We start from the raw sequence: 24332 nt of genomic DNA on the forward strand, positions 1-24332 counted from the left end.
ACTAAAGTAATATTTCTTTACCAAATCATCTTATTGGCTCCCTTGAAAAACAAGCATTTTGCAACAGAAAAATAACTTCTCTATTTACTATAAAAAAAGCCTTTTTAGAGAAAGCTCACCTGCATAAGAAAAGTGACACAATTATGCATCTTTAAAAATCTGAATATATTTTAAACAAATCTTGGAACTAGGGAACACAGTATTCCAGGATGATTTATTTTGATTTTCCACTGCTTGATTCACCTTTTTTCAGAGAGGCCTGGGGCAAACCAAAGCAATTTCCATTGAATGCCACACACTGTCCCACTGTCCATCTACCAGGTCTTGCCCTGACTGCCCACCAAGGAAAAGGCAGCTGCAGCCTGGGACTGGCTGCCTGCATGTTCTGCTGTGGGCTTTGGCGTCAGGTGAGGATGCCTGAAAAAGAACTGATTTTAATTTTATTTTGTTTGTGATGCATTGTTCCTCAAGTCTCTGTGCTGTGACAAGGCAGGGAATGCATGCAGCCATCAACCCTTCTCAGGGGCATTCAGGACACAGGGAAAGGCACACACATCTGTAAAAACTTTATTTCAAAATCTTTTTATTCAACTGTTATTCAGCAATATACAATACAGTTTATAAACAAATGTCTTACCTTGTCTCCAATCTTCATTTAAAAATAAATATTATTGACAGTGAATATTAATTATGGTAAGATGTACCTTTTTGATGTCTCCAAAAGAAATAATTTAATTAAAAAAGAAAAAGGAAATCCAAAAAAACCTAATCACAATAATTCTACTAAAAATATTTCCTTTCTTAGGAAGGGTTTGACCCAACATCTTTACATATTGTCATAAAGATAACTGCTCAACAGTTCGTGCAAAATGAAGAGTCAGAGGAAAGGTTTAGAAAAGAAAAAAATATTACATTAAAATAGAGGAATCATAAGTGCCATGCACAGAGCAGGGCTTTACACCATAGAGTCTGGAAACTAGATGCATTATTCTATGAGATTTACTCTTCTGTGGCATCCCCAAAAATATGTTTTTCCCCCTATGTAGAATTTATCATGCTTCTTTCAGTCTCTTTCTGTCCATCTTTAAAACAGTAGGGATTTCTTTGTCAGGGGTTTTGTTTGTTATTAAATAGGTTCCTTTCTGTTTGGCTGAGGAGGAGTGGAGGGAGCAGTCCGTCAGTGGTTTACTAATAAATGTACAAGCTTATGCAGTATTAACAGGGACATGTATAAGAGTGGGTCTGTAGCATAAATAGGTCCTGTACCTAGAAAAGAAAGAGACAAGGGAGAGAAGGAGATTTGATTTTTTATCTTTTCCAATATAGAAGATTAAATGCAGAAGAGAAATATAGGAAGATTCATTTTTATCACTTCAGTGCCAGGGGTCAGAAGCTTAATTTTAATAGTAAAACAGCATCCTCAAGCTATCCAACTCAAATAGCTTTTTCTTCCCCCTCCCAAATCTGACTCCACTTAGGTCATTTCATTATGTGTTACTAATGGTATGCCTAAACTTGGCTTCAGCCAAGTTACCAGCAATTGAGATTTCTATAAATACACCATAATCTGGTATATAGTTTCTTGAGAAATGACAGGTATCAACCACCCATTACTTTAAAGGGAAATGACAAATGCTGCGTCTGTACTTCTTGATTAACAGGACATGAACCCATTTCATTTGGAATGGGAACAGCAAGACCTTGACATCTTCTTTACCTTTTATAGGAAAGAGCAGAATTTTAAATTGAAAATGTGCTCAGGAGCTATAGAAAAACAGAGGTCAGGTGTGGAACACATCTGTTCCCGTCAGTGTGTCCCAAGGAGAGCGATGAGCTAACTCCTGGGGCAGGACACGGCCCTCCCTGGGCAGGACACACTGAGAACACTGCCCACAGCACGGAGTGGCAGCCACGTCCCTGCTGCAGCTACCAGGGCCTCACATCCATTTACACCCAGATACTCGCTCAGTTTTTTTGTTTTCCAGCGAGGTGTGCTGGAAGATACAGACAGGTATTTGCTGTGTGCACCGCAGTGTGGAACTTCTCCTGGCAGGGGAGGGCTGAGCCTGGGGCCAAGGTCTGTGTGTCCTGCCCTGTGGGCCATGCTCAGCCAGGAGAGCAGGACACACAGGCAGGAGGCTCTGCCTGTGCCACCTCTGAAATGGCCACTGCTGTGCTGTGCTGGCAGCAAAGGCAAAGGCAGAGCAGCCCTGTGCATGCCCTGCAGCAGCCCTGTGCATGCCCTGCAGCGGCCCTGTGCATGCCCTGCAGCAGCCCTGTGCATGCCCTGCAGCGGCCCTGTGCATGCCCTGCAGCAGCCCTGTGCATGCCCTGCAGCGGCCCTGTGCATGCCCTGCAGCGGCCCCGTGCATGCCCTGCAGCAGCCCCGTGCACACCCTGCAGCAGCCCCAGTGCACGCCCTGCAGCAGCCCCAGTGCACGCCCTGCAGCGGCCCCGTGCATGCCCTGCAGCAGCCCCGTGCACGCCCTGCAGCGGCCCCAGTGCATGCCCTGCAGCGGCCCTGTGCATGCCCTGCAGCGGCCCTGTGCATGCCCTGCAGCGGCCCCGTGCATGCCCTGCAGCAGCACCATGCATGCCCTGCAGCAGCCCCATGCATGCCCTGCAGCAGCTCCAGTGCATGCCCTGCAGCGGCCCCGTGCATGCCCTGCAGCAGCCCCGTGCACGCCCTGCAGCGGCCCCCGTGCATGCCCTGCAGCGGCCCCAGTGCATGCCCTGCAGCATTCCCGGTGCCCGGTGCAGCACGCCGCTGCTGCAGGCAGGACACTGTGCCTGGCGCTCCCTGAGCCCGGCTCAGCCCAGCACACGAGGCCAGGCTGGCCCACAGCAGCTGCCTGGCCCCAGTGTCCCCAGGGGACACCTCCTGAGCCATGAGGGGACCAGCGTGTGCAGCTGTCACCAGCACAGGATGGATGTGAGGGACGTGGGACATTTCCACGCAAAAGCAGCAGCCCAGTGGGAATTTGCCCTGCAGCTCAAGTGCAGAGGGGCACCTGGGGAGAGGCTCCTCTCTGCTGAATACCCCACTACAGGAGTAATCAATGCCCAAACACTGACTGCCACCCAGACCGGGAGAGATACTTTGCAAAGCATGAAAACCTTCAAAATAAGTTTTCTGTGTTCAGTATCTCTGAAAAAGTAATCAGGGCACTTCTGTTTAGGAAACTCACTTCAGGCACTGTAATGTGAATACTTTAGTTTTGGTCTCTAGGACATGTGAGTGTCTCCCAGCTGTGGCATGATCAAAGGAAATGCCTCAAACAGTGCCTGAGCAAAGCACTGCTCTTGGGCTCGCTGCTGCAGCTGCCTCCTGGTTTATCCACACCTCACCAGCAGTGCTGGAGTACCATTACCCAGCATCAAAAACAGGGCATAGCAATGTGGTGTGCAATTGAGGAACTCAAGAAATGTCCCCACAGTGCTGTCTCACAGATGCCCAGACTGTGTGGTGATTATTTAGTTATTAAGGTTTTAATTAAATCCCTGCATGCACAAACATGTGCTAAGGACTGCCTACATAGCAACAGCAAGGTATTAAGAGGAATACAGGATTTTTGTTTTGAGAGCTGAAAAATCATTAACAAACACAGGTAACTGCAGCAGCTAAAGGAGTTGGTTGCAACTCATTGCAAAAAGACACCAAAAGCGTGTGCAGGGAAGTCTTCTCTTCTGGGACATGGCACAGCTGCCAGCAGGCCAGCCCAGGACAGTCCCCACGTGCTGTCACTGTCCCCTGAGCCTGGGCATGGCAGGGGCAGCCTGTCAGCAGCTGACACTCCTGGCAGCTGCACACAGCCCTGTGGTGCCAAATTTGTGCCAATTCCACACCTGCCCAGCACTGCAGGGAAGAGCTGGCCTGGGATATTTACTGTGATCAAACCTGAGGGTGCTGAGAACCCATTTGGGAACCCATTGTTTCCCTGCTAGGGCTGAACTTGTTCTCTCAATGAACAGGGCTCGAGTGTGAGATGCTGCCAGTTACTCAGCAAGATGTGCATTTGTGGGGGGGAATTCCCCTGGAAACACTGAGAAGCCATTTCCCCTGGGGAAATGGGCTCTTGAAGCTCAAGTGCTCTTACAGCCATGATACTGATGGGATGCCAGGAACATCAGCTTAGGATCATTCCTGCCTTGAAGGGAAAGCTATATTAGTCACAACTCCTTGCACCTCCTGTGCACCTGCTTACCAAAACCATTCCTATGTTGGTTTTACCTTTATGTACTAGTTTAAGTTTAAATTCCAATGCAGAACTGTGAATTCAACAGTCCAAACTTTGTCTTTTCCTTCTGTAGAAATTACTGCTGTTTTTAACCTTATACTCTCCATGTTCTCTGATGGCAGAATGTGAGTTCAGACTCTGTTAACAGAATCTCAGCAGTTAAATGAAACATATTTTTAAAAACTATTTGAAAGCAATTATTCTTACTGAACACCACATACAAGCTTCTTTTTTCATACTGATTCAGTGTTGTTCTGCTCCAAGACTTCAGGCAGTATTGGGCACACAGAACTTCAGAATTCACCTCCCTCTAAATAAATGCAGCCCAGAAAAATAATTTCCAGTATTGTCTCCCTGATTAAACTGAGCCATTGATTATAAACAAACTGAACTTAGTGTCTTCAATTCTGCTGTTATTGCAGTAGTGGAAGTCTTGACTTTAAGTTAATAAATTGCTACATCTGTAGATGTAAGCAAACAAAATGTGGGTTTGAGCATGAGGATGTGGACACGATTGACCCAGGTCTTATCCAGACACCCTAAATCAGGAGTACACAGTTACTTGCAAACTACAGACGCTTGCAAGAAAACATTTCACGGATATTTTGAATATTCATTTGATGTTCTGTTATTGCAAGCTTATTTATCACTATATAGACTTAGAGCTTTGCTTTTAAAATATTTATGTGCTCATGGCCAAAAGGGAACGTCTACCACCATGCAGAACAAGAACAAATTGTTCTCTTCGTGTATGGTGAATTGCTCTCTGGCATCACTCATCCTTCTTTGCGATTTATGACACAATAGTGTTTTATTGCAATTTTCTATTTAATAATTTTTTTTAATGCCAGAATTAATCACAGCTTGACTTAAAACAGTTCAATTGAAAACAAACATGAATTAACCAAGTGACTTGTGACACCCAGAAAAAATGGGATGATTCTTTTACAAGCTATATTTAACCAATGGTCAAAACCCACAATTTCCAACAGTCACCTATTTTTCTTACTAGAAAGAATCTGAGAAGTCCTTTGATGTCTCTTTCTGAGATGGTGCTGAAATGCAGTGGCCCATATAATAAAAAGCTGAAAGACATCAGTAGCCTATTTTCCTTGAAAGATGAGATAACACCTAAAATCTGACTGCCTATTGATGATGGAGCTGGGACTCTGGTTGGCAGTGTCACGAGATGTTTCTCTGTACTGCCTTTTATGCAGTAACCTGTTAGCCTTGGCCTATTTCCTTACAGAACAGTGCCCAATTAAAGCCCTTAAACCTGGCATTTCATTAAGAGGGGAGGGATCAAACTGACCATATAGATCTATTCTCTCAGTCCAGAAACTTTGGACTGTGCTTGATACACGTTCTGGTATCCATGGAAAAATGGAGCTTTACATGGGTTGCTGGTCAAGGATCATTACAAGAAATAACCTCCTAGACAACACAGATTCTCTGACACTGACATGCATTTGGAGCACTTGCACTGAAGGGAATTTACCCAACTTCAGACCTAAGAGCTTCTTAGAAGTTTTTAATTGAAATGACTGAAGTCTCTATACACTTACTGAACCAAAGAGATAATAAGCTACACCCCATCAGAACTACTCCACAGATTGAGACAGGATCTTATAAACTGCCTACACCCTTCCACTCTTAAGTGCTTCCAGCACAATCCACACACTGCATTTTTGCTTTTTTTAATGTTTTTTTTTGTACCCAATGCCTTAAAATTCCTACTCTTCCCCAAGAGCTGATTCTGCAGGTTGCTGTGTAGAACTGCATGCAGAGCTTGTGCTGACTTTAGCAGACCCTCCCAGCTCGACCCTAGAGCACTGCAGGAACAGGAGGTGGTGTTGTTCGATTGGTACAACAGAAAAAAACACTGAACTATGGTGTCCCCTTACTCCTGGCTGCCTGTGGATCATCCTGCCCAGGCACCAAAAGGCAGAAACAGCTCCTCAGCTGCCTTTTGGTGTAGGTAATTTCTGCAGCGGTGACTTCCCACATATTTATGAGCAGCTGCATGGGATCTGCTCGCCACTGAACCTGCCTGGAAGGCATGATGACAAAATTAGTTTTCTATCCACTACAGTTTTTATTTATGATTCGCTGAGTTTTGGAACAGCTTTCCATAACTCATCTCAAGAAAATGCCTCACAGAAGTCAGCATGTGTTTTTATTTTTATACAACCATGCAGGTAGAAGCTTGTGATTCTGCTTTGTTCCTTCATCCATGACATCAAGGTTTTTAAGGTCAGGAGTAAATCTTCTCTCACAGCCAAGTGAAACTATCAGCATTGCCCTCCACACCCTTCATGCTAATGCCCACATTTCACTTTCCTTATCCACACCAGAGCCACAAACACTCCAGGAAGCTGACAGCAGTTTTACTGGCTAGAAGACACTGACCAGAGTTTTTTAAAACTCTGTCATCATTTCAGGTCTTCTCAAATACACCTGAGTTTCACTGTTTCTCTACCTTCTCTCTTAAGATATCCACTGCAATATTCAGGCTTACATTTAGAGGTGAGTTGCCAAAACCCCATGTTACAAGAGTAACTGAAAGCCTCCCCATCCTAATTTTGAAAACTCAACAGATTTTAATATTTCAACTAAGATTCCATTTGCATTTGGAGTATTTAGCAGTCCTGAAATAAGCATGTTTTACTTGCCTACAGCTGTATCTACATGCTGGGCCAAACTCACCTGAAAACAAGGAGGTGAGGCAGAATTTAAGGCTTGATAACTCTACAGGGCAGCACAGCACAAACTTTCTGAATAGGTAGAAAAATAAATATGTGTATTTGAGAAATGCCAATTCCTTGTAGCAGCCTGGTCCTTAATTTTGACTGTTCTTGACATGACAACTCAAAAAGCTCACCTAGGACAGAACACTGGTGGTGTTTTAGTGGTTTGTGGTTTAGGACTTTGGTGTTTTAGCATGGTAGCAGGAAATCTATAGATTAGAAAACAAACTGGATGGCCGTGAGAGACGGGTGTAGTCATGCAAGGAAATGATGCAGAAATAGAAGTTTAGTTCTGATAAGAAGCTAAGAGAAGAAAAATATTCCTTCTGCAGTATTGATTTTCTGAAACACTGCAGTGCTCTGCTGGAAGTCAATGTGTGAGTGCCTGTAGGACAGGACAGACACAGGCAGTGGTAGAGGAGTTGGGGATGTGTTTCTTAAGGCACCTGCAACTCTTGAGGTGGATTTTGATCTCAACAGAGCTCATTTTAACTGAGACTCATTAAGGCCAAATTTTCCTTGAAGTGTTAGTGCTGACAATCCCTGCCATGGTACACAGACCAGCCAAGTGCTCTGCTATCCTCTGCAGAGGCTCCTCCCTCTCCTGCATCCTGAGGACATCAGCAGACATAAGGTACAGGATTACATGGACAATTGATCTGACCCATTCCACAGCTGCTGCAGGTCTGCAAGGCACAGCACTTTTGTATTAACCACAGCTATCACAAACAGAGCAGCTGAACTGGTGGGTTTGATGGATGGAGGGAAATGCATATTTGCTATGGAGCAAGAAATATTTCTACCTTTATACAGAAATACTTCTGTTTGTGATGTTCCCAGAGAAATATGTGGTTTCATTTTCAACAGATTGGAAAAAAACCATCTCCCACTACAAGAAATAGGGGTAACACAATTTGGGAAATGTTTTCCCTCAGTATCCCCATTTCCCTTCTGTGGTAGCCAAAAGTGTATAGAACAATCAGCACTGTTACCAAAGGCCCCCTCTGCTTCTTCAGACACCACGTGTGCCTGTGAACACCTCTGAGCTCAGAGCCCAGACAGCCCAGCAGAGCAGCAGCTGAGCTGAGCGAGTCAGGCCCTTGAGGGGCTGCCCTTGGGATGTCTTCTGCACTGGAGAGAGCCAAACCAACCACCCCAAGTATCCACTCAGGAGAAATTAAAGAGTAACTTCAAGGCAACACCAGAACTAATTTATAACAAGCTCCAAAAGGAAACACTGCTCTAGATGGTGTCAATGGAGAATAGAAATGCATCCTGAATGCTTAAAATGAGTAATTCATTCTATATAGATTATACAGTTTAAGTACTTTCTATTGGTTTGCATTTAAATAAGCCAGTAACTTTCCTCTTTTAAGACCTGCAGCTGGTGTCTACTTTGTGTTACCCTCACATAAACAGATTTCTGCTTTGGTATCGGTGAAATGATCCTTCCTTGCCAAACATCTTATTAAGACACTCAAACCATGCAACTGTGAATTTGTTTTAATTTCCACATTTTTCTGCAGTTCCATGATCTAAAATTAACTTAAAACCAAGAACTGTTAATTCATTCCTTGAAAGTTGAATAATGAGAGATATAAAATTCTTTGTAATGAAATTTGGTGGAAAATGAATTCTAAACTAAAATACAGAGAAAAATAAGTAACTGCATTAGTGGTAGTTCAGGTGGTAAATAAGCAGCCAGCCCTACACTTCCTTCTTCTGTACTATTATGTGAGCAATTCCAGAGCATATCCATTCACACAAGTAGCAAAAGCACAACTCAAACTGCCCAGATCACGAGGCAATGAAAAATACTGAGAGCTGGTTTCAGCTACTGAGCTTTGAAGCAAGTTTGGGGCTTATTCTCAGGTTTTTCATTACAAGTAGGAGGACTAAAAAGTCATATTGCAGAAAAGCAGGCAAGCTAGATATGGTCACATAATTCCACAGGCTGGAACTTTATGAAAAGACTGACAAAAAGAGTCCCACTGGACTGAACCATAGGTTTCACATTCTGCAACTGATACAAGTTGTAAATATTTGAAACCCAGAAATAAAGACGATGACAATGTGGTTCTCACTTCACTGGTTTTAGAGTATTTTTGACTTGATCAGGATTAGGAGCAAGCTGTCAATGTAAATGTAGTTGTAATTATCACTCCAATCAGAATTAAACTTAACCAGATGCAAGTGCAGATTAAGGGGTTTTTTTAAAAAATAACCCTATCCTATCTATACTTAAAAAAACAGAGCTAAGTGCATTAGCAGAATGCATGATGACACACTAAAATGGCTGTATTGAGAGCATGTGCCTGAAAAAAGGAGAGCCTGTGATTTCGATAAAGAAGGCATCATCTTTTTGCTGTAAACAAACAGCAGCATTTTGGGACTGACCCACAAATACACAGACCCTCCAAACATTTCCAATGACTGATATTTGCTAGATGTTAGTTAACTAAAGACTTTGCTATGCCCTAGGTGTAAGGGAGGCCAAACTTTGCAGAATAAAGTAGAAAGGAGTCATTTGACAAAACTGTGGACATGGGATATTCCTCTGTACATGTGAAATCTCCAGATTCTCGGCGTGAGAGAGACTCAGATTAGCATACCAATTTTAAAAATTATAAAGCAGTAAACTCTTTCTCATTCTGTCAGTTTGATGAATTTTACCCACAGAATCACAGAACTGGTGAGGCTGGAAAAGAGCTCTAAGGTCTCCAAGTCCAGCCATGAACTCAGTACCACCACACTGTCTACCACTAGCCCGTGTCCTGAGGTGACCCATTCCCACGGCTCCTGAACACCCCCAGGAGCAGGGAAACCAAAGGAACGATGCCCAGGAGAGCTCCCTGTGCTCTGGCTGCTTTGGGAGCCAGCAGGCTCTCCCTGCACACCCAGGGATGCCCTGCTGCCAGCCACGAGAGCAGATACTGGGGGGATGCTGGAGCTCCTCTGCTCCGGGAGCGCGGCTCCCTCCTCCAGCCCCGCTCACGCAGACCCCTCCTCAGAGCACGGCTGCTGCTCTGCCAAACTGCTCCTCTTCCCAGCTAATAAAATTGCCTCCCAGCTGATAACAGCCTAGCAATATAAACTACTCGGTTGTTAGCCGCTGTTGTGACAAATAATACCGTTCTGCTGACAACCCCATTTTTTCCAATACAAACCCACTTGAACTGTTTATTATTGACATATGGGACTGCTCTGCCATTATCTAATTTTAAAAAACACATAGTAAACAGCAATAGTGAGCCTGACAGCATTCTTACTGCTTTAGCAAAGCTAAATCAAAATCCAAAGCAACCTCCTTTTATTGCCAGCACAGTCCTGTCAGGCTCTCTCAAGTGAAAAAGAAACACCTACACAGGACTACTGAGAGATTCATTTCCTGGCAGAGGCTACTTTGTGTTTGCTTTCCAACCACAGCCCACACTACTAAAAGCCTTCTCAAAACCAGCACCAGTAAGGCTGTCTGGGCATTTCTTTGTGCCACGATTGCTAAGTTTTAAACTGCTAGGGACCCATATAAATCGACAACACAGTTCAAGCATTAGTTTATACATCAGTAAAGCTGCACGAGTATAGCAGACCTGGGGAGTGCATAACAGTTACTGCCTCTCGTAAAAGATACAAAGTTAGCTGGTTCTGCAAACTAAGACTCCATTTGCACAGTGCCTATTTTTGCTAAAGAACTAGCACTACATGCATATTTCTGCCCCAAATGCTGTTTGTTCATGCAAAAACACATATGGGAGCACTCAGCACCTTTCTTCATATAAATTTCTTATTTTCACTCCCTCACTAATGCATCAGTCTTATTTAGAAATCTAGACCAGTGTTAGGTACAGCTTCCACATTCATTAAGAAGACCTGGAATACCCCCTTCATTGTGTTTAGTAGTATTTTTAGAAGACTTTTTCATCTGTAACTTAAAGATATTAAAGAAATTCCAATAATATTCAGATTTCTTCAAGGGCATTGAACAGGCTGGAGTAGAATAGGTTAGTGCAGTTTTGTCTGTCCTCTGGGGAGCAAGCAAGAACTGCTGAAAGGAGGTTATTCAAATAAATTGCATTTCCACAGTACAGAAACACCCAGGCACAGCTTGTTTCTGCCCTAGATAATGAGGTGACACAGTACACCAGTTAGTGCTTTTGTCCAGTTCGAGAATTAATCCATATTACACAGACACAAAAGAAGATATTTGACCTCACTTGTCCCCAAAGCAGTCTAATTTGCCTAGATATTAAAGTGCTAGTGATGTGTATTTAATGAGAATTCTTTTTGCATGTTTATTATCCAGTGACATTTAGGAGGTCAGCCTGATAATTCAGTTATGGCCTCTGTCTTGCTACTTTATTTAATGTAAAGGAAAATGTGATGTGACCCAGGTTGCATTTAACTACAAGGAACAACAGACTTGAGCTCATACACGGACTCATAAAAAGCACAGGGGAAGTGGAGTAGACCCAGACATTACTGAGTGGGAAAGGCAGGGAGCCTGAGCTGAGCAGCCTCATGGACTTTCCCTTCTTGCTATTTCATGTAATGTTCATCTATCAGACATAAACGAGCTCCACAGGCTGTGCCTCAAACTAGCAGAGAGTCACTCAAGCTCTGACAAAGCCAGGAGAGCCCCGAGCTCAAACCCTTACCCCAAGTTAGTCCAAACCCAACCACAGCCCCTCCAAACAGAGTCCCCCACCCAGCCCCAGCTCTGCACCCTCAGTAAAGCACTATGCTCCTTCCTCTGCTGTCTCCAAGCTGCCAAGACAGGCCTCTTGCTTCCTAGAGCACCACAGAGATCCAAGGCTCTCCACACACCTCCTGCCTCAAGGTGGGCTGGCTGTGCATGCCCTGCTCCTCTGAGCACCACGGGCACAGCGCCTGCAGGACTGCAACCTGCTGCTTTATCTTGGCCAAGCAGCCCAGGAGCACAGCTCCTTCTGCCTCACACATAAAAGGCTTTGAGGAGGGGAGGGACAGGCATGGAGTGAAGATTTATGTTCTTTCCTTGCGATGACCACTTCATCTGTGCATAACACATGAGCCTGTGTCCCTCCTAGAGCTTCTTGTTTCACACTCCCATCTTTGTTTATTTTATTTAAAGCTTTCACTTCTGAGCTTTGAGGCTAGAGATCAAACAAATAAAAGGGAATTTGGAAGCTGCAGTGTCTGATCTACATTCTGCTCAGAAGTTAAACTAAAAATTGCCCCCAAGCCAATACACAGGCACTCATTTTGGAGACCATTAGGTAGGATATAATACAGTGAATTTCCCTCCCAGGAGGTCAGGATGAAGACGCTTGTTTATTACTTCACCATTAGATGACAAAGTTAGTCTCACAACTAAGGCACTGGACTTAAATTTAGAACATCTGAAATCGAGTTTTCATATTTAATTTCACAGCTGTCACACGACTCAACAAAGTCAGTTATTGTTCTTGGGTCATTTATCTGTCTCAAACACTTGGAGTACAAACTTCCTGAGACAGAGGTACCCTGTGTTTCACTCAGTGATGCTCCTGCATCCCCCCTACTCTACCCAGTAAAAACCAGGAGCTCTTCCAAACAGTAACAACTCTGCACACTTCCCCTTGCTCACCCCATTTTTTTTCCTACAGTGTAAGGTTCCATTTGTGTACAAGCATTTAAACTAAAAGCTCAATATCATTTCGTTTAGAACCACATGGACGACTGCTTCTCTGATAGTGTTCAAAATGGTCTTGCCAGCAGATCTTTGTCTCCTCACAGCCCAAATCCCATTTGCTAGGTTTCCACCTCAGTTCACCTTGCTGGCAGACAAGCAGTAACCTTTCTGACTCATGAGACCACAGCACCAAGTTTGTATATGGTTCTTTAGACACCACAGATAAAATTCTGTTTAAGTAGCTAGTATTTGTGGCATACTGGTCAAATTTTCAATTATACTGGATCTATTGCCTTGTATACCATAATGCTGATCACAAACTTCAGCCAAATACCATTTCTGATGATGCCCAAACCAATGGATTTTCTGTTTATACTCAGGTTGTCAGATGAGACTCTGCTCTTTAGATAATCTCAGTAACAGACACATTTATCCTAATAAATCCATGTTTCAGTTCACTTAGAAGATGTAAAAATCACACTTTTCCATGGTGCATGACTGGGGAAGCACTTAAAGTCAACAAGAGCCCTGCAGGCACATCCCAATGCAGCATTTGATCTACAATCATGCTTGTTGGAATCCAAGTACTTGAGGCCCTCTCTTACTACTCTGGAAGTATTGGGAAGATTTCTATTGCAAGGAAAATAGGATTAGAGGCCTTTTCATGCAGGATACTGTAGCTACTGCCATGCCAGCAGCTCTTAGGCAGAGCTCTCCAGTGTCTTAAATGAGGGTGCTTCTTAATCACTGATAGCAAATCCATTGTTTGATTACATTTCTGCTTTTGTACAGAGGAAATATCCCTGTGTACAATGAAATTATTAGAAATGCTAAATACTTTCAATGTATTAGACTATTCAATTATTACACACAGATTTGGTGCAAGTACTTATCTGTGTTACGGAGCTCAGAATAGGATAATGAAGTGTATGTGTCACGCTGCTATGCAGATATAACTCATACAGCAACTCAAGGTTAGGTCCTGCAGTCTTAAACACCACATGAACAAAGATTCAGTTGGATTTGTTTGCCCTACTGTGTGGAAAACCAGTTAATATACTGCCTCAGGAGGGTGGACTTGAAACAGGGCTTCTAGTTCCCACAAGAAAATAAAAGGGAAAAAAAACCATATTTCCTATAGAGCAACTGCATTCTTTATGGAGAACAGTGATTATTGTACCTAACTCTAAAGAACACCACTTTAACACACAAATGGGAAACTCAGAAGGTCTAAGGTGCCATTTTCTTCTGGGACATTTTGAAGAAACTTTAGTGCTTATCCAACCCAAGTGGCAGCACTGGACACCCCATCTTCCCTTTCCTCACCAAGGCAGGTGACACTCCTGCAAGCCCTCATCACACTGACTGCCACGTTAGTGTTTTATCCACGTCTCTATGCAACATCCATGTCTAGGGAAGACTTCTTGCCTCTACACCAAGCTGCCTCTCTGCTTCACACCAAATCCCTGGCCCAGACAGTCTTTCTAAGACACCCAGGAGATGAGGACTGGGACAGCAGCAATCTGCTTTACAGAAGCAACCAAAGAGACATCTTGTGGCAACAAGACTCAGTTCTGGTCCAGAAGGCACCTCAATCATGAATTCTTGAGGGTCAAGTCCCTCAGCTGCAAATCTCCTAAGCCATTCTGTGACTGATGTTCTATTGATTCATAATTACAGACAGCTCCAAACTACCACAGGTACAGAAATTACAACAAACCAGGGAGAAGCCTATTATTAAGGGAGGTCTTGATTCAAGCAGAGTAAAAAGGTATTATTTATATTATACAAGAGGACCATAACAAAGGACACGATTAATTACCCCTCTCTTATGGGGACAAAAGCAGGCGCTGGTCTACATGAAGTCAGCACAGGAACAGGAACAGTGTGGCTGGGCTTCCTCCAGCACTGGAGCTGCCACGGAGTGGCACTGTTCACAGAGACCAGTGTGCCCAGCAGGGAGCTCACGGCACCACATTTTGGTTTAGCCAGTTTTGTAGCCCTCAGCATCAGTCTCCACCTGTGTTTTTGTAGTCTGCTACCTTTTCCACTGATTTAAACCATTCCATTACCTCCACTGCTGGCCACAACGCTACCAGTTTATTTTCAGAATTTAATGCAGCCTAGAAAGGATGCAGAAGTGCCATATCCCAAACCACAGACATGTAAAAAATCAGGACAGACAGCAGTTTAGCTGATCTGGGCAGGAGGTCTTGCCCTGACAGGCATATGTGACGTGCTGGCTTGGCGGCACACGCTCCCATCCATCTGTTGACGTGGAACTGAGCCCACTGCACTTCCCCCGTCCTGGTTTGAGTTCATATGCACCACAGAAGCTCTGGGTTCAGCAGGCAGGGTGCACAGGGCTGCAAGTCCTAAACCCAGCCTCTACTGACAGCATGGAAAACACTGCAAGAATTCCCACAGTCACAGAGTGGAGAGGAAACATGAGAACGACCCTTAGCCCTGGGGTCCCAGGAGGAAAGCAGATCTTGCCAAACAAAAAATGATAGATCATGAGCAGTACGATGTCTGGTTTAATTTCTTGGGGTCAGCAGATTCAGCAAAAGCAAAATGAACTTCTTTAAATGCCCACAAGCACCTGCAGCTACATCTCAGGAATTGTCACCTTATCTTCCACTAGACACCAATGAACAACCAGCTTAGTCTTGGGAATGGTAAGGAGTAAAATCTAACTTTCACATGTATTTCTACAGAAGAAAGAAACTAAATTATTCAGAAAACAGGAAAAGGTAGTAGCCAGATAAAACACAGCACCTATAAAGCACCAGCAAGTCAGTGACCCATATAGGAATGTTTTCCATTTCCGTGAGCCAAAACTTGCAACTGTTTGCCCAGAAAGTGTGAGGAGGTATCAGGAAGAAGCGTGAACTTCCCTGCATGAAGATTATGAATCTGCGTCAGAAGAGCCTCAGCAGAGAGGGGAGCTCAGGGCCTTTCCTGCACAGTCAGTGGCATAAGATTGTTTCCCTTCTTCCACAGATAATTTGGCAAGGACATTTGTTCAGCATTAGCTAAGTCACAGTGCCTGAGAGGAGAGCTGAAGCCCAGCCAGAGCAGCACACCTCTGAAGCCTGAAGCACTTTTGCAATGCAGATTTAGGACTATGTTCTTTTCCCAGACATTCCTGTCATTGGATAAATAAAGGTTTGTAACTGCCTTCTCTGGCAAACCACAATATGGTAATGTGGCATTAATAACTTAATACATTATAAACTGATAGATAATCAGTATTAGCATGATGTTTACATTTGGAAAACATTATAGAGCCCTGTATTTCCAATTCTTATCCTGCCATTAATTCAGATGTGGAGCTCATTACACGGCAATTGACATTTCCCTTCTGAATCTGCACTCTGCTCTGCACAGGCCTCGCATCTGCCTGGGACAACCAGCCCTGTAAGCCACTCGCTGATCTAAATTCTCTGCAGGACATCCATGGTGTTTCGCTCATCCCAGGCTGCAGCTACTGTTTCAAACACTGCACCCAAAAAGCTGCGAGGGGGTTCTGAACGTGGGGCCTCCCATTGTACCCACCTTGTACCCGGACCCATCTCCCCAGCTCCGTGCCTGTGCTCCCTGCTGTCCAGGCTGGGGCAAGGCACCAGTCCCGCCCTTTGGGATAACCTAAGTACGCTTTGCCAACAGACCTGGGCGCGATTACCCGGTTTCAGCGCCGCAGAGAGAGTTCCCCACGGCGGGGGGGTCACAGTGCGGGACCCGCAGGCGAGCGGCCGCGGGGCTCCCTGCGGGGCAGGGCTCCCTGCGGGGCAGGGCTCCCTCCCGGCCGCGGGGCTCCCTGCGGGGCAGGGCTCACTGCGAGGCAGGGCTCACTGCGGGGCAGGGCTCCCTCCCGGCCGCGGGGCTCCCTGCGGGGCAGGGCTCCCTCCCGGCCGCGGGGCTCCCTGCGGGGCAGGGCTCCCTCCCGGCCGCGGGGCTCCCTGCGGGGCAGGGCTCCCTCCCGCCCCCGCCCTACCTGACCCGTGCTGCTGGCGGAGGATGGCGGCCTGCCCGGGCGGCGGTGACGCCGACGAGGCTGCGGCGGCGGCCGTCGAGGCGGTGGCGGCGGTGGCGCTGGCGGTGCCCCCCGGGGCCGGGGCCGGCGGCGGGCGCTTGGCGGGGCCGGGCGGCGGCGTGGGGCGGGCGGCGGGGCCGTGGCGGCGCGGGGCCGCCCCGCTCTGGATGTGCGACACCGCCTCGGCCGCCTGCACGTCGGGCGGGGCGAAGCGGGACAGGACGCGCAGCAGCGCCTGGGCCTTGTGCTCCTGCGTCTCGTCGTCGCTGTAGTCCGACACGCGGCACTGGTAGACGCCCTCGTCCTGCCGCCGCACGCCCGACAGGCGCAGCCGGTGCGAGATGTCGTTGCCCTGGACGCGGACCGTCTGCAAGAGAGCGCACGGCGGGCACGGCCTCAGCCACCTGCCCCGGCCCTGCCCTTCGCTGCCGAGAGCACGGAGCCGAGGCTGGTCGCCCCAGACCGGCGGGCGCTGAGCCCAGCACCGCTCTGCTAAAGCCACACCTCGCGGGGGCTATCCAGAGCCAGCCCCTGTCCCCACTGTCCCCACGCCACCTCCCACCTGCCACCACCCCCGCGGGTGTTCGCTCACCCCTGGGCCGGTTCCAAGCCCGGGCAGCCCCCAGCCCTCACGAACCGCCCCGAACCCCTCTGTCCCCCCAGGGAAAGCGGGGCAAGCCCGGCTGGGCGCAGAGTCCCCGCCGCGGGTCCAGGGAGCTGCCCTGTGTCCCCAGCACCGCGGGGAGGGCAGCGGCACCCGCGCCACATCCAAGGAAAAGGGGTGCGTCTCCTGCAGGACAGCCAGAGAAGGGGGTCGCCTCAGGCGACTGGGGGTTGCAAAAGGCTGGGGGAAAATAGCAAGATTCTCTTCTGATTTGGCCTACAGTCCTTTCCCAACGTGGCTAGGGAAGGGCGGTAAGGCAACCTCCTCTGGATTTGCAAGGAATGAGACGTGACTGCAAAACCAGCAACAGATGGTAACAGCGTCTTGAGCCGCGGCACAGTGAGGAGGGGAAACGTGCCACACTCCCGCCGTGCTGCGGGAGCGCGGCTGCCAGCGAGACCAGCTGCATTCGTGTGTCAGGAGAGGAGGGGGCATGCAGGAAATCCCCCGTGCGTGAGAGGACGGGTGTGCACCCATCGCGAGCTGCACTTACGCTGATTTTGGTTGCATCCTTATTTGCTACCTAAAGGAACAGAAAAAAAGGGCAATTAGACTCAGTGCTGCCAGCACATCAACAGGATGCTCATACTCCCACCCCAGTGGAAGGACAGGACATGGGTAGATGCAACTTTCTCCGCTTGCCATTCACACAGCCTGCGTGGCTCAGCGCAGTTCCCCCGGTGATGGGGAGGGCAGCAAACCAGCGCTCAGCCCGGGGGCACTGTTTTGGTAAAGTTCCCGTGCTGCCCCACAGAAGAGCTGCCTTCCCCAGGGGTGCAAACAGCAGCCAAAGAAATGCTTGTTGCATGCTCTGCTGCTCACAGGCACTGACAAACACTGGGGAAGACGCTTCACCAGCAGCGCAGCAGGGGAGGGCTTGGGCAAGCCGGATCCTGCATGGCTCAGGGCAGAGCTTCAGTCCTGAAACACCCTGGGAGCAGGTATCAAGCAGCAGGTTTCATATTTGGTTATGTTTCTGTCTCCAACCAAGCACTGTAAACCTAAGTGATGCCTCAGACCTCACTGATACGCCTCTCGGGGAGACGGTCATCATTCTCCAGGCTTGCTCTGTCATCATTTATTGTAAAAGCAGCTCACAGTTTTTATATAAGGTTAAAGAAGACATTTAAATCCAAGCGATTTATTTCCCAGTCTGACAACTGACTTACACTTTCCCCAGCTAGGCGGCATCGCATTAGCTCAGTGTCTATATGCTTTGCATCTCTATTTGAGCTCTGCAGGAAAACAAGCGTGCCACAGAAACGAGAGCTGGCACGGGCACAGAGGCTGCCGCGGGCCACCCTGCCGGCACAGAGGACAGGGGCTGGAGAGGATGACATGTCCTGCACAGCAGGGCCACACAGCCTCAAAGTCCTGCTTTACCCCACTCCTTGTACAGCCCCGTTTGGCACCTGCAAGTTGTCTTTGCTCTGGTGGGAGGAGGGAGCTGTAGAATGAACTGGCTTATGCTGGGGAAATGCAGCTGAAAAATTTAGACTAAAGCCTAGCCTCACACCAAGCGGCTTTCCAGGGGGAGGGGAAAAGGCACGCAAGATTTAACTCTGCTTCGTGCATTTTAATTGCTGCATCTGACTGAAAACATCTTGCTGAGCTCGGATATGGACACAAGTGTGGACGAGTACAAGTACTGTGTGTTTGCAGATGCAGACTGATACCACATAAACGTACCAACAGAGAGGTGTATTGCTTGTGCCTTTCTCTGCTCTGAGAGCAGAGCCTCTCCCACCTTTTACAGTGATTCCTAGCTCAGTCCACAGAGGCACTGGTTTTTGTTTGTCCACACTTCACACTACAGCTTTTCTTGGGACCTCATTGCTGATTTTGCAGTGGAACATTTATAATTTTCTGTTTACAGTCCTTAAAGCACTGATTTTTTTCCTGACATGAAGTCCCTCATGGTGCATGCCCTGTACTCCTGCATTCCTCAGAGGGCCTGGACACGCTGATGCTTCCTACTGGTGGCTGGCACTGGGCAGAGGAAGCACTCTGGGAATGCTGAGTTTATTCTGATCACTGCTAAGCACGTTGCATTTGATGAAGAGATGTATCTCCATTGCCATGTATTACCTTGCTCCTGCTGCCGGGGACACTGATGGCTAATTCGTGTGCAAGTTCTCTGGCTGGTTCTTTAAGGTACCACCACTGGATTTCCAAGGAGTAAGAGGTGGATCCGCTGGCTCGGAAAGCACAAGGCATCTCAATATCATCTCCCTCCCTAACAGTCACATCTTTGGGAACTTCGGTAAAGGTAGCTGGGAGGGGAAGATAGAGTTACAAGGGCTGGTTAACGAGAGAGATTAAAAGGCAAGATCAGTGCTTTTCAGTCTAACGTGAGCTGCTGCAGCTCAAGAGCTAAGCGCTGAGCGCGACTCAGGTTTCCTGGAGCCCGGGGACCACGGGGTAAGCAGAGCATCCAGGACTGCGCACCCGGGGCAGCTCCGAGCCGGCCCCGTCACCCTGCAGCCGCGGCTTCAGTGGAAAGTTTGAAAAGGACTTTAAGACCCCCTGGTCCTCCTAAGAAAGCCCTCGGCTTGACACAGGGCCACCGGTGTCCCACTGTCCCCTCCCGCCGAGCGGCGGGGGGCCTGTCCCGGGCTGCGCGCCCGCCGCGCCCCGCTCCGTTCCGCTGCGCGCTGCCGGCAGCTGCGGCCCAACAGTGCCACCTTGTTCTGCCGGAGCCCGCCGGGCAGCTCCCTGCCCCCAGCCCCGCGCTGCCAGCGGGGACGCCGGGCCTGGCAGCGGCTGCAGCTCGGCCCCGCAGCCCCGACGGCCCCGCCGCCTCCCGCCGGCAAGTTGTGCCCGGAGCGGCGGGAAGAGGCCGAAGTGTCCTACTCACCGGTGACAATGAACAGCAGAGGAGCGTTGAACATCAGGTAACAAAGGGTGCAGAACAGCCCCCGACTTTCCATCGCATCTATGTGGGCTGCGGGCGGGGACCTGGCTGGGGGCGCAGCCGGGCACGCCTCAATCCATCGCACACGCCGGGCCGGGGCAGGGCTCCTTCCCAAAAAGCCAAAGCCTCCCGGCTAACCTCGGTTTGCGGAGAAGCAAATATAAAATCCACAGCCGGCCGCTCAAACTCGCTCGCAGGTGGAAGCGACGCTTCTGGGAATGCAGCAATAAATCGCGTCCCGCTCCTTCGCTCCGCCGCGGGCGGGATTCACCTGCCCTGCGCTGCCTGCGGGCTCCCGCAGCCCGACAGCGAGGAGGCGACGCCGGGCGCCTCTCCGAGCCCCATCCCACGGAGCGCTCCGCGCCCGGAGCTCGCCGCGAGGTCCAGCGAGGCGGCGGCGGCGGCGGCGGCGGCGGCGGCGGGGACGAGCCTGCCCTCCCTCCCGCGCCCGGGCAGCGCCCGCCGTGCGCCCGTCGCGGGCCCTGCCCCTGCGCGGCGGAGGCGGCGGCAGCCCGAGCCCGCCTCTCCCGCCCGGCCGCGGGAGCCGCTGGCGCCGCGGGATGCGCGGCCCGGCCGAGCTGCCCCGGGCCGGCCCCGCCCGCGCCCCGCCCGCCCGCGCCAGGCCCCGCCCGGCGCCGCCCCGGGCCCGCGGAGCCGCCGGGCTCGCCCGCTGGCCGGCCCGATCCGCTCCGGGCCGCTGCGCCCCGGGCCGCTGCCGGCGCTGGAGTACCTGTGAGGAGGCACCTGAGCCGCCGCACCGACCCCGCGGCTGCCTGCGGCATCCCCGTCCCCGCCCGGGGCTCCTCCGGGCTGCGTGCCCGCCGCGGATGGCTCCGGCAGGCTGCCGAGCTCGCTGCGTTTGGTGCTTGTTAAAATACATCCAAGGGAAAAAAAAACAACCCACCAAACAAACCCACTCCTATTGATTCAGAAAACAGTATCCAAATAAGAAAACGTTTCCACGGATCAGCTGTTTCTCAGGCAAATGTCCCAATTAAAAAATTGAAGTGTCAAAAGTCATCAGCAAAGTCATTACGGTGAGCATAAATCACAAGCAGAATTTGATTTTTGCAGTAAGTAATACGAGGGAGCTGTATTTTAATAAATTCGAGGTGCACTTCTAAAATATTTGCCCTTCCCCCTGCTGGAAATTCCATTAAAAGTCACCATTTTCTTCAGCCACAATTTTATTTCATCACTGTGGTGGCCTGGGACATGTGTTTTAAGATCTGCAGAAAATTTCCTTTATAGTTTTAATGGTTTCATTCTATACCATAATGTGTTAGCTGGATACATGAAGATTTCTATGGAACAAAATATTTGAGATCGTTCACTTTTTGAATAACTAAATCAGACCAGTTTTGATCTACTCTCTAGGTCCCCAGCTGCCTCCCTGTCCCATCAGAAAAATCTCTGGAGGAGGTTTGACCCTGCCAGCTGCTGGCTCCCTGCTAGGAAAACCCACCTCTGCAAGGTTTCCATCAGGAGATTCCAGTAAAATCCACACAGTCCTAAAGAATACCCAAACTGCACCAAATCAATATTTCTTGCTTGAAAATTTTTTCTTCAGAGCATTTTCAGCCGTTCCTACTGATCTTACCATGACTTAAATCCTGTGACAGTCCTCTGGCAGATCTATGACAATTTGCCTGAAGTGCAACTTGCCTTTCTCCAGATTGGGTACTGGCAGCCTAAATCCTGCCCCAGGCAGGGCCCAGTTCCCCAGGCAGATGGAGTTAGCCCCTGCCAATCATAGAAACTTATTGTAATAACTAGTAAACACCACTTCATTAAATAGCCTAACAATTACTGACACTTTGCTTTTTCACCCAAAAGCTCAATGTGCTTCATCCAGCATTATTTCTTTTTTTCTGCAGGGGGTTTTATTGTCACTTTGCCCGAGTCCCCACACAGTGCTTCACCTACCAGGACATGAAGAAGGCAGGGAAAGGCCATCAGGACAGACACCTGAGGAAGGAAAGCCTGCAGCTGCTCTACTCAGCAGCACAAGTCTTTCAGTCAAATCCCAGGAATGGGTTAAGTTGATCTTCTGCTAGAGAGGCAATTCCACAGCTTTGTGCCCTCAGCACAAGGATTGATTAGAAAGCTCCTGTTGGATAAACAGAATCAAAACAAGTAATTTTTGTATCAAATGACTAGTGACGAATCCTGGTTTAAACACTTTTACTCAAGTTTTTATTAAAATTGATGTTTAAAAATTTCTTCTGAGATTGCAACATTGTGAAAATTTACAACAGCTGGGAAAGTGAAAATACCCAGTTTATGTTAAGTGAGTTTTGTTTCTTAGAGATAAAAAATACGTAATAAAAATGAAAAGGAAAGGCAAATGCGTTTAAACTTAGGTCTATTTTAATAAATTTAAGGTTGTTATTGTAGTAGTAGTGTTGGTTAAGACAGTTCTATCTTGAATGGTTCTCTCAATATATAACACTAAACCTTCACTTCTGCTGTATTTACTGCCCTCCAAGTTTGATTTTATGTGTAGCAGCTGACACTGAAGTGCTGATATCTTTGTGTTCAATTAAAGTAAGGAATAAGAAACACAAGAGCGTGTTTTTCACGGTCTTAAGTTAGAGTAATTCAAGACTCTTTTATGTTCTCCTGTTGTGCTAAAACTCTAATGAGGGACTATGGTGCTCTACACTCACTAGCAAGTATTCTGTGCAAATCATCTTGCTCCTAGGATCAAAACAACATTTCAAGTCATTTATTGATTCAATCCTTCTAGCAAAAGGGACTTGTACAGCAAAAGCTCTCACCTGCTTGCACTCTTACCCCAAACAGGTGGCAGGAATGTCACAGGGAGAAGCTCACTTTGCACTTGCTGACTCTGCAGCATCATCCAGCAATTCTCAGAAATCAGGGAAACTATTCAGGTGCTTAAAGTAAAGGCCATGTTTAGTTGATGACCTTAATTTTTTGCTGCAGCTGTCTGTATGGCAGATAGGTAACAATAGTTTACACTTGGGCAAACTGAAGTTGGTTGTTTTTGTGGAGAAATCCTATGGCATTTCCATAGCATTCCACTTCCAAAGCAGATTTTACTAGAAAATCCCTCTAATGCAGAGTAAACCAAACCACAGGAGCATTTGTTCTGTAACAGGAGTCTCCATCACTCTGTACAAGTGGCTTCATTTCTAGGCCATCCTCGAGGGGATGGTGGCAGGGAAAGCTCTGAAGTCCCCATCCTGATCCTGAGCACCTTTCCAGGTAAGGCAGGAGGAGTCTGAAGGGACTCTTGGATAAAACCATTGAAGCCAACAGCAGAATCCCTCCTGAAGGCACAGCCATCCCTGTCATCTCTGAGTCCCATTCTCATACTCCACTGTTAACCCAAATCCCCCTGGTGTGAAATGCAGGAGCACCACTGACCCCAGCAGGGGATGGATGGAGTCCCTGGTGCTTTAGGCAGACACTGTGGCAGACCTCTTTTGATGTTGCTTGACTGTGTTTTACAGGAATTCATTAAATCCCCTAAGTGTTTCCAGCACTTTGTAGCTGATTACACTTAAGAATGTCTGTAAAGTGTCCCTGTAATATTTTTAAATGACTAGCAGCTCCTCTATTTGAATGACCAAAATACTTCCTAATGGCTGCCTGAGGAGCCTTCACTCCTGTCTGGAGTTAATCCACTCAGAAATTAGGGCAGTGTAGATTACCTTTGGAAAGGAGAAAGCTGCAAAAACATCCAAATTTACACACACAAAGCATGTGGGATGAGACATACTTTGAGCTGGTGTAAAAGCACACACTAGATGTGACATGGTATTCCTGCCATATTTAAGTAATATTCATCTCTCCCCTAAATCCTCTGGCAGAAATAAATCCTGTTCAACACTCTATTCTTAGATTTTTCTCAGGTTTTTTTTTCTTCTCATTTTTCTCATTAGACTGACATGTTTTTGTAGTCACAGTGGCCCATTTGGCTTCTAGCCACAGAAAGTAAATGTTCTGCACGCAACCCCTGTGGACATGGGGGGCTGGAGCAGACAGTGCTGTCACCCACAGCTCACACGAGGGGCTCCAGCACACTCAGGGTACCCCCCTGGAACCTGACTAACC

At 47.9% G+C, this 24332-nt stretch overlaps 1 protein-coding gene across 1 annotated transcript; it reads right to left on the minus strand.

Annotated features, from left to right (window-relative positions):
• Positions 1-553: 553 nt before the first annotated feature.
• On the minus strand, positions 554-20784 carry VSTM2B (V-set and transmembrane domain containing 2B). The gene is made up of 5 exons (XM_063410884.1): positions 20193-20784; positions 19424-19608; positions 17829-17858; positions 16633-17038; positions 554-1266 (listed from the first exon to the last, which is right to left on the minus strand). Exons 1-5 carry the CDS (start codon positions 20263-20265, stop codon positions 1178-1180), a joined length of 783 nt encoding a protein of 260 aa, XP_063266954.1. The 5' UTR covers positions 20266-20784; the 3' UTR covers positions 554-1177.
• Between the last annotated feature and the right edge of the window lie 3548 nt (positions 20785-24332).

The sequence above is a fragment of the Prinia subflava genome, chromosome 13, assembly GCF_021018805.1.
Source record: "Prinia subflava isolate CZ2003 ecotype Zambia chromosome 13, Cam_Psub_1.2, whole genome shotgun sequence".
In the NCBI taxonomy this organism is placed as follows: domain Eukaryota; kingdom Metazoa; phylum Chordata; class Aves; order Passeriformes; family Cisticolidae; genus Prinia; species Prinia subflava.

Excerpts from the sequence above, each read along its gene's own strand:
- VSTM2B (XM_063410884.1), bottom strand. The coding sequence starts at position 20,265 with ATGGAAAGTCGGGGGCTGTTCTGCACCCTTTGTTACCTGATGTTCAAC. Across the intron at positions 19,609-20,192 it reads TCTGCTGTTCATTGTCACCG|CTACCTTTACCGAAGTTCCC; the intron begins GTGAGTAGGACA and ends TTCCCCTCCCAG. Across the intron at positions 17,859-19,423 it reads TCCCCGGCAGCAGGAGCAAG|GTAGCAAATAAGGATGCAAC; the intron begins GTAATACATGGC and ends CTGTTCCTTTAG.